General features: G+C 39.4%; 1 protein-coding gene across 2 annotated transcripts in view; it reads right to left on the bottom strand.

The window, feature by feature from the left end:
- The window catches only part of LOC105495984 (glutamate ionotropic receptor delta type subunit 1), a 796,883-nt gene that overhangs the window by 129,062 nt on the left and 650,154 nt on the right, over positions 1-17,667 (bottom strand). For both annotated transcript variants that reach the window (XM_011766002.3, XM_011766003.3), the window contains exons 9-12: positions 16,762-16,863; positions 15,117-15,314; positions 11,565-11,889; positions 10,218-10,356 (exon numbers count right to left, since the gene is read on the bottom strand). In XM_011766002.3, the coding sequence (XP_011764304.1) occupies positions 10,218-10,356; positions 11,565-11,889; positions 15,117-15,314; positions 16,762-16,863 (764 nt within the window). The remainder of the gene's footprint in view (positions 1-10,217; positions 10,357-11,564; positions 11,890-15,116; positions 15,315-16,761; positions 16,864-17,667) is intronic.

Raw genomic sequence — 17,667 nt, forward strand, 5'->3', positions numbered from 1 at the left:
GATAAGTAAATTTTGACAAAACTGAAGGGAGAAATAGTGATACAAGAATTCTCAGGGACTTCAATGCCCCACTTTCAACCATGGAAAGATCATCTAGGCAGAAAGTCAGTAAGTAAAAACAGACTTGAACAACAATGTAGACCAGATGGTCCTAACAAACACATACAGAACACTCCATTTAATAGCCACAGAATACACATTCCTTTCAAACTTTCATGGAACATTCTCCAGGATATATTACATGTTAGACCACAAAACAAGTTTAACAAATTTGAGAAGACTGAAATCATATCAAGTATCTTCACGAGGCACAATGCTATGAAACTAGAAATCAATAACCACAGAAAAATAAGAAAATTTATCAAATGTGGAAATTAAACACATCCCTGAAACAACCAGTACATTATAGAAAAAATAAAAAGGGATACTAAAAGAATTCTTGAGACAAATAAAAATGGAAACATAAGCATACCAAAAATAATAGGATGCAGCATGAGCCCTTTTAAGAAGGAAGTTAATGTTGATTAAAACTACATTAAAAAAGAAACATTTTAAATATTCTAACTTTATATCTCAATGAACTACAAAAAGAACAAACGAAGCCCAAAGTTAGCAGAAAGAAGAAAATAATAAAGATTAGGGCAGAAATAAATAAAATGGAGACTAGACAGGCACTACCAAAGGTCAATGAAACCAAGATTGGCTTTTCTGGAAAGATAAACAAAATTGAAAAACCTTTAGCTAGACTAAGAAAAAAGTGGTAAGTCTCAAATAAATAAAATTATAAATGAAAGAGAAGCAATCAATACCACAGAAATAGAAAGGGTCATAAGAGAACACTATAAATAATTTTGCAACAGCAAACTGAATAATTTAGAAGAAATGAATAAATTTCTAGCAACATACAACCTACTGAGACTGATTGCTGAAGAAACAGAAAATCTGAACATATTAATATTGGTAATAAGATTGGAACAGTAATCAGAAACCTTCCAAGAAAGAAAAATGCCAATCCTTCTCAAACACTTCCCAAAAAATTGAAGGGAACGCTTTCAAACTCATTTTATAAGACCACCACTACCTTTATATCAAAGCCTGACAAGGAATCTTTGAGAAAAGAAAACTACAGGCTAATATCCCAGATAACATAAATGTGCAAATCTTCAACAAAATGCTTACAAACCCAATTCAATAGCATGTTAAAAAAAAAAAAAAAAATCCCATGATCAAGTGGAACTTACCCCCAGAATGCAAGGATGGTTTAACATACAAAAATCAAGATATAGGAGACACTACATTAACAAAATGAAGGATACAAATTATATATTTATCTCAAAAGATGTAGAAAAATCAATTACAGAAAATTTAACATCTTTCATGATAAAAACTTTCAGCAAATTGGGACTAAATGTCATGTACTTCAACATGATAAAGGCTGTATATGAAGCCTATGACTAACATCATGCTCAACAGTAAAAATCTAAAAGCTTTTCCTCCCAGATTGGGAACAAAACAAATTGCCCACTCTCACCATATCTATTCAACATAGAACTGCAAGGCACAGTCAGAACAATTAGGCAATACAAATAAATAAAAGATAAAGAAAATGTGATACATATATACCATGGAATATTATGCAGCCATAAAAAAGAACAAGATAATATTCTTTGCAGCAACGTGGATAGAGCTAAAGGCCATTATTTGAAGCAAAGTAACAGAGGAACAGAAAACTAAATACCACATGTTTTTACTTATAAATGGAAGCTAAACAAGAACATATGGATAGACACTATGAGAGGAACAACAGACACTGGGACATATTTGAGGGTGGAGGTTAGGAGGAAGGAGAGTATCAGAAAAAAATGACTATCAAGTACTATGTTTATCTGGGTGATAAAATTATCTGTACATCAAACCCCCATGACATACAGTTTATCTGTAAACAAACCTGTACATGTACCCCTGAACATAAAAGTTAAAAAAAAAAAAAAAGAAATAAAAGACATTCAAATCAGAGAGAAAGAAGTAAAACTGCATATATTTGTAGATGACATGACCTATATAGAAAACCCTTGACTTCACCAAACAAATGCAGGAACTAATAAATAGTGCAGTAAATTTGCAGGATACAAAATAAACATACAAAAATCAGGAATATTTCTATAAACTAACAACAAAGTATTTGCAAACAAATCATGAAAACAATTCTACTTAAAATAGCATAAAAATAAAATTATTGTGTATAAATTATACCAAGGAGGTGAAAAATCTGTATGCTATGCTGTAAACTATAAAACATTGGTGAAAAAACTGAAGAAGACACAAATAAATGGAAAGGTATCCTACATTCATGGACTGGAAAAAATAATACCATTAATATGCTAATACCACCCAAAGTGATCTATAGATTTGGTATAACCCCTACCAAAATACCAGTGATATTCTTCACAGAAATAGAAAAAAAAAATCGTAAAATTCCTGTGACCACAAAAGGCCCCTGAATAGCAATGCAATCTTAAACAAGAGAAGCAAATCTGGAGACATCACACTACTTGATTTCAAAATATAGTAGACAGTCATAGTAATTAAAACAATATGGTATTGGCATAAAATGAGATATAGAGACCAATGAAAGAGAATAGAGCCCAGAAATAAATTGGCACATTTGCAGTCAATCGATCTTTGACAAAGTCGCAAAGAACACACAATGGGGAAGACAGTCTTTTTAATAAATGATGTTGGAGAAACTGAATATTCACACACAAAAGAATGAAAATAGACCCTTATTTCACACCATACACAAAAACCAACTCAAAATAAATTAAAAACTTAAATGTAAGAGCTGAAGCTGTAAAACTTCCAGAAGAAAAAAGCTTTTTGACATTAGTCTGGGGCATGAATTTTTGGATGTGACCCAAAAGCACAGGCAACAAAAACAAAAATAGATAAATTCAGATAAAAAACTGAATCAAATTTAAAAATCTTATACATAGCAAAGTAAACAATCTACAAAGTGAAGAGACAACTTGCAAAATGACAGAAAATCAAATAATGTGCTAATATCCAAAATATATAAGGAAATCAAAAACTCACTAGCCACAAAACAAATAATTTAATTTAAAAATGGGCAAGGACCTGAATAGACATTTCTCAAAAGAAGACATATAAATGATCAAAAGATATATGAAAAAATATTCAACATAATTATCATCAGGAAAATAAAAATGAAAACTATAATGAGGTATCACCTTACACCTGTTAGAATGGCTATGGTAAAAAAAAAAAAAGACAAAAAATAACAAGTGATGATAATAATATGGAAAACAGGATGGCAATTTCTCAAAAACTTAAATATAGAAGTACCATATGATTCAGTGATCCCACTTCTTAATACAGAGCCAAAGAAGATGAAATCAGTATCTTGAAGAGATATTTGTCTGCACTACCATGGTCATTGCAGCATTATTAGAAATTGGCAAGATATATAACTAACTTTTTTTTTTTTTTTGAGACGGAGTCTCACTCTATTGACCAGGCTGCAGTGCAGTGGCATGATCTTGGCTCACTGCAACCTCCACCTCTCAGATTCAAGTGATTCTCCTGCCTCAGCCTCCTAAGTAGCTGGGATTACAGGCGCCTGCCACCATGCCTGGCTAATTTTTGTATTTTTAGTAGAGACTGGGTTTCACCATGTTTGCCAGGCTGGTCTTGAACTCCTGACCTCAGGTGATTCGCCCGTCTCGGACTCCCAAAGTGCTCGATTACAGGTGTGAGACACTGCACCCAGCCAGAATCAACCTAACTTTTTATCCACAAATAATTGGACAAAGAAAATGTGATATATTATATATATGCACATATATTATATAATGTATATACATGTGATTATATATTATACACACACATATATAATGTATATAAATGCAATTATTTGTATATATTAGATATACATATAATATATAAATGTGATACATTATATATAATTAATATATATAATATATAAATAAAATATATTTCCATTGTGACAACATGGGTGAACCTAGAGGATATTGTTATGTTAACTCAAATATTATATTACGTTAACTCAAATAAGCTAGGCACAGAAAGACACATACTGAATGATCTCACTTATATTTGGAATCTAAAGAGTCAAACTCATAGGAACGGAAAGTTTATTGGTTGCCAGAGAATGGTGGCTGCCAGGGACTGGAGTGTGGGGGAATTATGAGCATTTTGTCAAATAGTACAGAATTTCAGTTAGGTATGATGAATAAGATCTGGAGATATAATGTACAGCATGGTGGCTATAATTCATAAAATTGTGTTATACATTTGAGATTGGCTAAAACAGCAGATCTTAAATATTCTCATCACACACAAAAAACTGATAACTATGCGAGGTAACAGATATGTTACTTAGCTTCATTGTGGTAATCATTTCGTAGTGCACATGAAAATGTTATATTCAATAGAAGAAGAACAGCCTTTTCAACAAATAGTGCTGGAGCAATTAAGTATCTGTGTTAGTTTGTTTTCATGCTGCTGATAAAGACATACCTGAAACTGAGAACAAAAAAAAAAAGTTTTAATTGGACTTAAAGTTCTAAAAGGCTGGGGAGGCCTCAGAATCACGATGGGAGACAAAAGGTTCTTCTTACATGGTGTAGGCAAGAGAAAATGAGGGAGAAGCAAAAGCAGAAAGCCCTGATAAACCCATCAGATCTCGTGAGACTATTTGCTATCACAAGAACGACATGGGAAAGACTGGTCCCCATGATTCAATTACCTCTCCCTAGATCCCTTCCACAACACGTGGGAATTCTGGGAGATATAATTCAAGCTGAGATTTGGATGCAGACAGAGCCAAACCATATTATTCCACTCCTGGCCCCTCCAAATCTCATGGCCTCACATTTCAAAAGCAGTCATGCCTTCCCAACAGTCCCCGAAAGTCTTAACTCATTTCAGCATTAACCCAAAAGTCCACAGTCCAAAGTCTCATCTGAGACAAGGCAAGTCTGTTCCGCTAGTGAGCCTGTAAAATCAAAAGCAAATTAGTTACTTCCTGGATACAATGGAGATACAGGTATTGGGTAAATATAGCCATTCTAAATGGGAGAAATTGGCCACAACAAAGGGGTTACAGGGCCCATGCAAGTCCGAAATCCAGCAGGCAGGCAGATTTTAAAGCTCCAAAATGATCTCCTTTGACTCCAGGACTCACATCCAGGACACACTGAGGCAAGAGGTGGGTTCCCATGGTCTTGGGGAACTCTGTCCCTGTGGCTTTGCAGGGTACAGCCTCCCTCGTGGCTGCTTTCATGGGCTAGCATTGAGTGTCTGTGGCTTTTCCAGGCATACGGTGCAAGCTGTTAGTGGATCTATCATTCTGTGGTCAGAAGGATGGTGGCCCTCTTCTCACAGCTCCACTAGACAGTGCCCCAGTAGGGACTCTGTGTAGGGACTCCACACCCCACATTTCCCTTCTGCACTGCCCTAGCAGAGATTCTCCATGAGGGCCTCACCCCTGAAGCAAACTTTTGCCTGGGCATCCAGGCATTTCTACGCATCTTCTGAAATCTAGGCAAAGGTTCTCAAACCTCAATTCTTGACTCCTTGACTTCCACATAGGGACTCCACACCCCAGTAGGGACTCCAATCCCACATTTCCCTTCCACACTGCCCTAGCAGAGGTTCTCCATGAGGGCCTTGCCCCTGCAGCAAACTTTTGCCTGGGCATCCAGGCATTTCTATATATCTTCTGAAATCTAGGCAGAGGTTCCCAAACCTCAATTCTTTGCTTCTGTGTACCTGCAGGCTCAACACCACATGAAAGCTGCCAAGGCTTGGGGCTTCCACCCTCTGAAGTCACAGCCCAAGCTCTATGTTGGCCCCTTTCAGCCATGGCTGGAGCATCTGGGACACAGCACCAAGTCCATAGGCGGCACACAGCACAGGGACCCTGGGCCCAGACCATGACACCATAGTTTGCTACTAGGCCTCTGGGCCTGTGATGGGAGGGGCTGACATGGCCTGGAGACATTTTCCCCATGGTCTTGGGGATTAACATTAGGCTCCTTGCTACTTGTGCAAATTTCTGCAGCTGGCTTGAATTTCTCTTCCAAAAATGGGTGTTTCTTTTCTACTGCTTTGTCAGGCTGCAAATTTTCTGAACTTTTATGCTGTTTCCCTTTTAAAATGGAATTCTTTTAACAGCACCCAAGTCACCTTTTGAATGCTTTGCTGCTTAGAAATTTCTTCCACCAGATACCCTAAATCATCTCTCTCAAGTTCAAAGTTTCACAAATCTCTAGGGCAGGGGAGAAATGCCACTACTCTCTTTGCTAAAACATAACAAGAGTCACCTTTGCTCCAGTTCTCAATAAGTTCCTCATCTCCATCTGAGACCACCTCAACCTGGACCTTATTGTTCATATCACTATCAGCATTTTTGTCAAAGCCATTCAACAAGTCTCTAGGAGGTTCCAAACTTTCCCACATTTTCCTGTCTTCTTTTGAGCCCTCCAAATTGTTCCAACCTCTGCCTGTTACCCAATTCCAAAGTAACTTCTACATTTGTGGGTACCTTTTCAGCAATGCCCCACTTCCAGTACCAATTTACTGTATTAGTTTGTTTTCACACTGCTGATAAAGACATACCCAAAACTGGGAACAACAAAAAAAAAGTTTTAATTGGACTTACAGTTTCACATGGATAGGGAAGCCTCAGAATCATAGTGGGAGGTGAAAGGCTCTTCTTACATGGTGGTGGTAAGAGAAAATGAGGAAGAAGCAAAAGCAGAAACCCCTGATAAACCCACATTAGATCTTGTGAGACTTATTCATTGTCATGAGAATAGCACGGGAAAGACCGGCCCCTATGATTCAATTACCTCTCCCTGGGTCCCTCCCACAACATGTGAGAATTCTGGGAAATACAATTCAGGTTGAGATTTGGGTGGGGGCACAGCCAAATCATATCAGTATCCATAGACGGAAAAAAAAGACCTCAGCCTCTACCTCAAATTTCATACAGAAATTCACTCAAAATTGATTGTGGAATGAAATGTAAAATGTAAAAATATAAAAATGTTAGGAATTTTAAAACAGGAGAAAATCCTAAGGCTCTCTGGATAGACAAAGACAACATCAAAAAGAATGATCCATGAAAAAATAAATTTCTAAATTTGACCTCATCAAAAGTAAAACCTTTTCTCAGTGAAAGACCCTGTTAACGTCAAAACATCATGTTGTATGCTGTAAATTTTTGTCAGTAATACCTCAATAAAGAAAAAAATAAGTAAACTTAGCAAAAGATCAACATAATAGTAAATGGCTACTTGCTTTATCAATTTTTTGAGGAAAATATTTAGTTGACTAACTACTGAGCTGGGTTCAAACTCAATCCACTATTAGATTCACTGATACTTCATTATTTATTAATTATTAAATAGGAAAATTTTAATTAATTGTGTTATATGGTTAATTTTTCAATTAGTCCATTTGCTCTGAATACAATTCTGAAATCCTTTAGCTGATAATTTTGAAAATAACAAAAAATACAAATGTGAAAAAATTTATATGTATAGATGTAAGTTCAAGAATGGCTAAAATAATCCTAACAAAGAAGATTAAAATGGAAGGAATCACTCTGCCCTATAATAAGGCTTATGCTATAGCTACTGTAATCACAATAGTATGGTGTTGGCAAAGGGACAACCATATATAACAATGGAACAGAATAGACAATTTAGATAACATACAAATATGCCCAACTGTTTTCTCACAAAATACAAAAGCAATTCCATGGAGGAAGGATAGCCTTTTCAACAAATAGTATTACAGCTATTGGACATCCATAGACCAAAACAGACAGACAAAACAAAACAAAACAAAACAAAAAATGCTCTCAACCTAAACCTCAAACTGTATAAAATTATCTCAAAATTGATTGTGGACTGAACTGTAAAATGCAAACATTTTCAGTAAAAAATAAAAGTAGAAAATCTTCAGGGTCTCAGGCTAGGAAAAGACTTGACAGCAAAAGCATGATTGGTGAAGCAAATAATTTTCTAAATTGAACCTCATCAAAATTAAAAAGTTTTCATGGTGAAAAGACAAGAGTTTGAAAAGACAAGCTATAGAGTGGCAGCAAATATTTGCTGACCGCCTATCTGACAAAGAACTAGTATGTAAAATATATAAAGAACTTTCAAAACTCAAAAGTAATAAGCAATCCATTTAGAAAAGTTAAAAACAGATATTTTATGGAAGGGGATATATACATAGCAAATAAGCACATAAAAAGGTGTGCAGCATCATTAGTCATTAAGGAAGTGCAAAATAAAACCACAATGAGGTATGACTCCACACCCATCAGAATGGTAAAATGAAAAATAATGGCAATACCAAATGTCAGGAAAGATGCAGAGAAACTGGATTATTCTTACATCACTGGCAGAAATATGAAATGGTACAGACACTCTGGAAAGCAGTTTGATACCTTCTTACAATACCCAACATGAACTTGCCATATGATCCAGCAATTGCACTCTGGGGTGGTTATCACATGTAAATGAAAACTCATGTTCACGCAAAAACCTGCACACAAATGTTCATGGCAGCTTTTTTCATAATTGCCAAGAATTTGAAACATCCCAGATGTCCTCCAATGGGGGAATGGTTAGTCAAACTGTGGTATATGTGATATTACTCTTATGTGGTACATGTGGTATAATCAAAGCAGTAAACTACTAATATGCACGAAAACGTGGATGAATCTCTAAGGAATTATGTTGAGTGAAAAAGCCAAAGCCAAAAGGCATTATTCCATTTATATCACATACTGAAATGGCAGAATTTTAGAGATGGAGCACAATTAATGATTGCCAGAGTTGGGGACAGAGTGGCAGGGGAAGAAATGTGAAAAAAGTTGGGTGGTTATAAGAGAACAACATAAAGGATCCTTGTGGTGATAGATCTGTTCAATATCTTTAACGTGGTGCAGATATACAAGTTTATAAGTGATAAAATAGTATAGATCCGAATGCAGACATACATATAGACAGACACACAGAGAGATGAGTATAAGAGGGGAAATGTGAATAAAATCAGTCAACCGCATCAATGTCAGTACCCTGGTTTTGATATAATATTAGACTTTTGCAAAATGTTACCACTGAGAAGACTGGGTAAAGGATCCTAGGAAACCTCTCTGCAATTTTTCTTACGACTACATGTGAATCTATAATTATCTCAATAAAAACGTCAATTTAATAAAGATATTAGACAATATCATACTGAATCTTGAATCCTAGTCAAGGAGTTTGAACTCTTTTCAATAGCTAGTTGAGACCCATAGAGGCTGGTTGAGTATAGATGACTTGATTAAGAGCTATAGATCAAAAGAACCAATATGATGGCAGTGAGTGTGATGAATTAAAGGAGATGTTACTAAAGGCAGTGGCTCAAAAAACCATAGTCAGACATCAAGTTAGAGTTAATATTGAAACCAATATTGTGCCCAATGAAGTGTACAACAGATCCATGCCTATGGCCACTTCAGCAACCACACATCCAAACCAAATGCACTTTGTCCATGTTCTTTTTTTTATAATCTGCACTATATTTGGGAATCTGATCATAAAATAAAATCACTTCCAAGATTTATTTTGCTATATTGAGCTCGTTCTTTTATGCCATAATCTTAATATTTTGTAAAAATGAAGACATATTTTTAGTTTTTGGTTTCAATAGTTTTATAATCATATAAATGTGCATGAAATATGTTTTCCAGTTATTGTGGTAATTGGTATTTTTGAAAAAATCATTTTAAGGTGTTTGAAGATTGAAAAAAACATATTAGACTTCTGGTTTAAATTAATTTTAACTAAATATTTGTAAAATTTTGATTAAATAAGTTTGTAATCAATGTTTAAATGTCTGAGGAAATGTAATTTGTTAATTGATTTCTTAGCTTTGTAGCCAGCATTAAATTTGCAGGGAATATTATTTAATGAATTTATACATTTATGTAATTTTGCCTGAGATAAAATACAACAAGAGTGAAGCTCTTCTCCACGCACTAAAGATTCCAGGAGACCATCAGATTGCAGATCAGGGCTCTCTCCATCATACCACACTGCCCTGGAAAGGTTTACATCCTCTTTAAAGCCTCTCTGAGCTGCTGGCTCCAGATCAAGGAGGAATAGGCTTACCTTATGGGGTTGTCCATCCTGGACACTGTGAGGAAGGCAGCAAGGTTGGCTGTGTAAGAGGAGCACACAATGAGCGTGAAGAGCCACCAGCTGCCCATCACGATGCGCATGGCCACGGAGTTCACGGAAGATTCACCACCTGCGGGAGGCAGACAAAGTGGATTGGCCAGTGGCTTCTGGTCTCCCTCTCATCCCCAGGGAGGTGCTCTGCCCTGCAGTCAGGCACACAGGCTATCACTGGTGATGGGCTGGGAACCAGGGAGGTGACTGCCAGCTGGCTCTGGGCATCTGTGCCAATTCTGGGATAAGATCCTAAAATCATGGATCTTGGACAGGGGTAGAGGACCACAAAATATGGAAAAGTTAGGATTGGGCTTCTAGTGGTGTGGAGTTCATCAAAACACCAAGGGTGGGGTCTGAATATGAAAATCTTTCAGTTAGGAGATTCTACCTCACAGTGGCAAGAACTTCTAGGGCTGCAGTCTTATGTAAGATCCCTTTCCAATTTCAAATTCATATATAGCAGACTCAGGAATTCTGTAAATATAGAAATACCTCCTACGTGGAGGGCTCCCTGGCTTTTCTTTTAAACTTCAGAAATGGGATGTCCCATATCACTTTTATTAGTATTCAGCCCTCTCTAGATGGCTTTTCTTCCCCCAGAATTTTCAGAAATCATGGCATGAGACTTTTAGTTAGAAGTTTAGCCTCTTTGAGGCCAATTATTTCTCCTTGGTCTCTAAAGTGTTAGGAGAAGAGAGCTTCTCACTGCTTATCTCCTTACATAACCTCACAAAGCATTTGCCATGGTGCAAACAGGACCAACACTCGCATTAGAAACTTTGCAATTTGTTGCTCCAGTCACAATGGCACAATCCTATAACTCACTACTGGATAGAAGTGCCATTCAGACCCCTCAGAGGTAGGAGAATTTGTACCTCAAGAATGGCTGGAGTACTGCTTATATGATTGCAACACAATTGGGATTTTTTTTTTCCCATTAAGTCATCAAATTTAAGCAAGATTCACAGTTTCATTGACAACCTCATGTGCATAGCAATCACTTTAATGTAGGAGGGGAGAAAAGTGCAAAGCAGAACTCCAAAGTTAATTTTATCTAAAGTGGAGAATCAGGAATTGAAGTTGAGTTCCTTATTGTTGTTTCATTTAATTTATCTCTGATATTATTCAGGGAAGTTGGGTGCAACATGATATTTGTACTGTCCTAGAGATTAAGTAAAATTGCATTTGAAATGACTTTGGCAAAATGCACCTGAGAACTTTGCCAATGGATAAGTCCTTCCAAGCCCCTAGAGCTATTCAAGGATCAGGGAATCAGAAAGGTACCTTGCTGTACGAAGGCTCCATAGACAATCCAGATGGCACTGTGCAGAGTAGCAGAAGCTGATGGCCTGGGCTGGGCAGCACTCTGAGCCCTCACAGCCTGTATCCTGTTCAACACAAATATCAGCACACCAACCACGGGGATGGCTGCTGCAATGCAGGCCCACACAGCAAAATCAAATGGAGCAAAGAGGGAGAAGATGCTGATTTTCTCCTCAGGTTTCTTGATTAGAATTCCCACTGAATAGTCCATGTACCGCTTGCTGAAGTCCACAACGCTCTCCCTTTCTGGGGTGATGGTGATGGCAGAGATGGCCAAGTCTGCTCTCTGAAAGGCAAAGCCATCTCATCAGACGGCAGTCCTCAGCTTACTGTTGGGTTCTGCCCTGGGTCAAGGTCCACCTTCTGCCCTTTGAACTGCTCTTTTCAGAGGAATGGATTTGAGAGCTGGCGCCCTGAGAGTCTGAATATTGTAAGGAAAATCCAACACTAAGTTGTCTGTTACTATTTCCTTTACCTTACAAGTTTCTCTCTTCTAAAAACTTCAGGAAACGGTTTCTACAGAAAAGAGCCGAGTAAAGCATCTTCATTTCTCTATGAATTACAGTTTATCTTCACTTTCTTGTTGTTTTCCTACCAAACTTTAGCTATCTTCTTTTTATTTTCCCTGTGTTTCCCTCTACCCTTCACCAAGAAGGCCCTTCTATCTTCTTCTAAGCCTGTCTGCATCCTCCCTACATGTTAAGACCAGAGGCACACTCCATTTCTTCATCACACCCCTCGGACTCTATTATCCCACATTGATCTCTCTCTTTTCTAAAACACTTCAGAAGTTATATGGTGAGTTCTACAACTATGTTAGACTTCATTAACATATTAGCCACTGAGTGTTTTATAGGTAGACTTTATACCAGAGAGTAAAATACTGAAAGAATAAAGGGATCATCTACTTACTTCTATCTTCCCCCACCCTTAATTCATGGCTTGCAGACCCACAGGTTGATTCTTCCATGATAAAGCCATGGTGTGAAGAATCTCTATGGACGTTCCCTACCGTGACCTCAAAATTATCTCCCAAGATGTTTGCCTTCCAAAATGGGCTTCCATTTCAAAAACAGACAGAAACCCCATTAAGATGGATCCAGACTGTGAGGATGAAGCTGCCAAGTTTGGGGCGATTACAAGCTTCATGTCTGGATGGGTGGGTGCCAGGTGACAATGGGGCCTAGAGTCCTCCTTTAGTCACAAGAGCACTGAAAGGCAGTCATCATAATGATCTGGGCTCTTGGCCCTCCAAGTGGGAGGCATCAGCAGAACTGGTTTCTTTTAGAATGGCCAATAGTGACAACTGATTCAACCTCCATGCTCAAGTTGGGGAAACACATGTGGAAGGATTTTTTTAAGGTTTAATACGTGGGCTAGGGACAGATATACTCATGTCCTAAACTGAAATCTAATACTGTACCTTGAGTAAAGACAAAATATGAAGGTGACCCTATCAACACCCTCCTCTTACACTTGTCACACTGGCACCTCTGGTTCTTGCCTCTCTTCTAAAAATCCCAACATCCAGGGACTATTTTTAGGATTAGGAAGGTTTGGAGCATATTTAAGGGCTTAAAAAGAAATTTAGTGGAGCAGGATAGGCTTATAACACAGAATGAAGGTAAACTAATTTATGAAGCAAAGTTTGAAGGAGGCACAAAGGAATCAACTCATGACACAAGTGGAGGGGTTGTCCTGTGACAGTGGGAGAGACTGACAGGGGACAGGGGACACTCCCCTCTGTGGGAGATGGCAGGTGCCTGCAGATGTAAATTTCATAGGCATTAGAAGTACAATTTTATGCCCCAAAGTCTCAGTTTATTTCCCAATATAGAAGTGCAATCATTTTTTTTTTTTAGTTGGGAAGGATAGAAGATTCTTAGGTAGCTCAAGAAGAAAGGTAAACTTTTTAAACAGTCTCTGAGAGACATAGCCAAGGAGCCCAACAGAGGACAAGTTAAAATATTCTGGCAGTACTGAAGGGCCCAGCTGATTCTGGAGACCACACAGGGTTTCTACAGCAATCTGGACAGATTCGTAATTTCCTTCTCTAATTGAGTGCAGCAACCTAGATTTCAGAGTGAAGAGGATAGATAATAGAATCCATTCAGGCTTAGGGTGCAAGAAAAAAGTCGAGAACAGAGGGAGTCACAAGGGATGAAGGGAGGAGGGATTTATCTGGCCACCCATGGAGGATGCAGTATCAGAAAGGCACAGAAGCCGCAGAGAAAGATGGACCTCAAATACACACACTACGTGGAAAGAACCAGACACAAAAGACCACATCTTGTATGATTCAAAAGACCACATCTTGTATGACACAAAAGACCACATCTTGTATACAAAATGTTCACTGAAGCAACTCTATAAGATACAAAGTAGATTAATGGTTGCCTAGGGCTGGGGGTGGGAATGGCATTAACTATAAGTAGGTATGAAAGATCTCAATGGAGTGACAGAAGTATTCTAAAACTAGATTATAATGAAGGTTGCACAACCCAGTACCTTTACTAAAAATCATTGAGTTGTATATCTAAAATGGGTAAATTTTATAGTATGTGAATTTATCATAGTAAAGTTGTTTCTTAAAAAGATTAATAGAAATCAGAGGAATGACAAGCCTAGTGTCTGCCTTTACAGATTTAAAAAGCAAAGGGCCTTTGCTGTCAGAGTAAAGGTTCAAAAGAGTCAGAAGGACAACTTGTTGTGGTCATGCAGTGGGCTAGTGATGGTGACATGTAAGATGCTAACAAGATGCATGGGGGTGAACAATGGAGTGGAGCAAAGCAAAGCTCCCTGGAGGCGAGGATGTCAAAGTACTGGGAGTCCAGAGTTGTCTACAGGGATGTCAGAAGTTGTCAGAATGGTGGCAGGAGGAATAATGGAGATGGAGGACTTGAGTCAGATGCCATCATGATCAATGATCATGGGAAAACGACCCAAGGTCATGAGATGACAAGAAGGGGGACATGGTAAGTTGGCCTCATGCCATGAGTTTCAATGAGGATGCAGTTTCTACGGGAGGGAAGAAGAGTACGATTTAAATGAGTATGAGGACCTGCGGGATGCCACACCATCCACCCAGCAATGTAGACACACACATGTGTATGCATATCCTACCTGTGGTCTATGAGGGATAGGAGAATGAGCACTCACCAGTACCCCTGGTAGGAACTAGGTTTCTGCTTCCCACCAGGGAAGGTTCCCTGTAGGGTGTGGGGTGGTTCCCTGAAGGGTGTGCTACAGAGTAGGCACAGTGGATGATAGACTTCAAATGAATGACAGAAGTGGGCAGGGAGGTAACACAGAGTGTCAGGGATGAGGAGATACAAGAGCAGAAATGGATGTAGCAGGGGATTTGAGGACAAAAGAGCCTTTGTGTGTGGAGAATGGTAACTGTGGTCTGTTTAGCTGGTCCCAAGGTTTCCACGGTGCAACTGGTCAAGTTTAGATATTACCCCAGAGGAAGACTAGGGTGCCCCTCCCCCTGGATCTGCTGTGGGGACCTACCTTGCTGATGAGCTCCCCGATCATCCCGTTCCAGGAGGTGTTATGGAGCTGGTGACCATACCTGCCATCAGGGGCTTGATAAATCTCATATTTGAAGCCCAGAGCCTTGGCCAGTGCATCCAGGACATCTATGGAGAACCCTTTGTAGCGCTTGGGCTGTCCTAGGATGTTCTCAGCCACCATCACGAAAGGCTCTTCCTGAGGACAACAGAATGAAGGTTCTCCAATTAAATAACAGGTTCATTAACACATATCTCGAGTGTATTGTTAGAGAGAAAGATCTGATTAGAACATTTGCAGTTCCCCAATTTAGGACTGGAGGCTCAACTTACCTGCCCTTTTCTAAAAGCCGTGTATGGACACTCAAGGAAGAGTGCACAGGATGATCACTCCAATCAGTAGGTCCATACAGAGGAGTGGAGATTCATTTGTCCTATGTTGTTATCCCGGGCTCTGCTCCAACCCCTACTTCCCTGAATAATATGGTTTGTTTTCCTTCCTCCATTTGTAACATCCATGCAGAGTTAGGACCGTGTCCTTAGAATATGCCAAAATTATACAAGGCCCACATAAGAAACATGAAACTTCTCATCCAGGATAATAAGTGGTGATAAAGTTCTGTGACATCAGGTTGAGAGAAAAAGCATTATGTCTACTAGCAATACTAGAAAGTGGATATGGATTAACTGGCCAAGGCCAGACCAGAAGCCAAAGGGTAAGATAGAATTCAAACCCAGAGTTCCGAGTTCAAAGCCATGCCACGCTCACACCTGCACATGTTGTGCTATGCCACATGTGAGCGAGGTGGTCGTCTGAAAAATGCCTCAGCGCTCACCACCATTCCCCTTCCTTCTTGTGTGAAACTGAACAAGGGGCCTTTGGCAAACAGTTCCAGGGAGTATAGCTCATTAATTTAGTGGTGTTGGGAAACAGGGTGTAAAGCTTGTTTGTGGTGTGCAAACAGGGAATGCACAAATACTGCTGCCAAAGATTTCTGAGCCAAGGGAATGCTAGTGTCTGCTGGGACAGAAGGGACATTTGGGCATGTGTGACCCAGTCAATAAGAGGCAAATCTATAACGTCTCCTGCAGTTTTTATAAAAATGTGAAAAAAGCAATTGAAAGGAAGATGCTTTTAAGGTCTCTTACAAATGCAAAAGTCTATGATTCCACGATACCCATGCAGAAAAGTTGCAACTACCAAATGGTCTTCATTCTGAACTTGTGTCACATGAGCCCATCAGTAGTGTTGGGTGCTAGGAGAATGTCCTCCTCCAGAATCTATCTTGGGGTTCTGGCTACCAGAACAGCTCTCCTAAGGACCAGTAGTGGGTCAAGATCCAGTTTACATCCAAGAACAAGGGGAGCAGCTGGGCCCCCTCTGGTCCTCAGAGGAAGCTGTGGATGAGAAGTCCTTTTCTAGAGCAGCTCAGGGACTTCCTATGGAAAGCACAGAGGTCCTGGGGCAGAAACATCAATCTCACTCTTCCTTTCATTATTCACACAATTAGTTAAATGAAAGGCCTTATGAAAGCTCATAACACTCCTCAAGATTCTCTTCTCCCAAAACCCAGCATGAAACAGAAAGCAGCCTCTGATTCAACAGCCTGGATGGTGTAGCTCCCAGAATGTCCCCATGATCCTACCAAGACAGTCACCACTTTGAGAGTCAATCCTTGGAGGCGGCTGCCCATGGGCCTCTCTTGCAAGCTGCCATTCAAGCCCTTCTCTGAGTCCCACGTCGCCAACTGTGAAGGAAAAATAAAGATTATGAGGGATGAAACTGACACCTATGCACACCTTAGGACCTCAGCTCCTACACTGGGAGCCTGAATTAGGCAGGTAGGATAACAGCAGTCCCCTAGAGTTCCCAGAGACCCAGAGCCATTTTAAAACCCTAAAGAGAACAGACATATGGTAAACAGAGTTACATGTCCTCCTTCAGCTCACCTGGATCTCTAGAGCTCAGCACAGCCCTAAAATGAAACCAACTGGTGAGAACTTGTCTCTAAAACAAATGTTTATGTCCAGTTTTATTCTGTTCACCCACAGAGGCCATGTCACTGTGATGCCTGCAAAATACCCTCTTTGTTTAATTATTCCTTTGGCTTGCCCAGGCCACAAGGCCCTTGAGTTCAGCCATTGCTCCCTCCATAGGTAGGATGAGGCTCAGCAGTAAAGCAAGTAGTAAACGCTCAAGTGCACAGCTTGCCTTGCACCCCGGTGCCTATGGCAAGCAGGGTCAAGAGCTTCCTGCCTGTTTTCACTGTGGTGTCAGCTGCTTCATTTTCCTTGATAGGCAAGTAGAGGTTAATGGCAGGGTAAATGTGCTCTGAATCTGCTACATTCTCCTAAGCCTGCAGAGTGTATCCAATAGCCAGATGCATCTCTTACAGTCATCCTAAGGTGGTCACGGAGAACCTACCTTGGCTCAGAAACAATGAGGAGACACAGTTGTTCATGAGACTGCTTCCCCTCCCTGCATCCTTGCAGGGTCTATACAATGACAAAACTTTTGTCTGGGAAATGATTCTCAACTATTAATGGGGAAG

The sequence above is a fragment of the Macaca nemestrina genome, chromosome 9 (genome assembly GCF_043159975.1).
Source record: "Macaca nemestrina isolate mMacNem1 chromosome 9, mMacNem.hap1, whole genome shotgun sequence".
NCBI classification, from domain to species: Eukaryota; Metazoa; Chordata; class Mammalia; order Primates; family Cercopithecidae; genus Macaca; species Macaca nemestrina.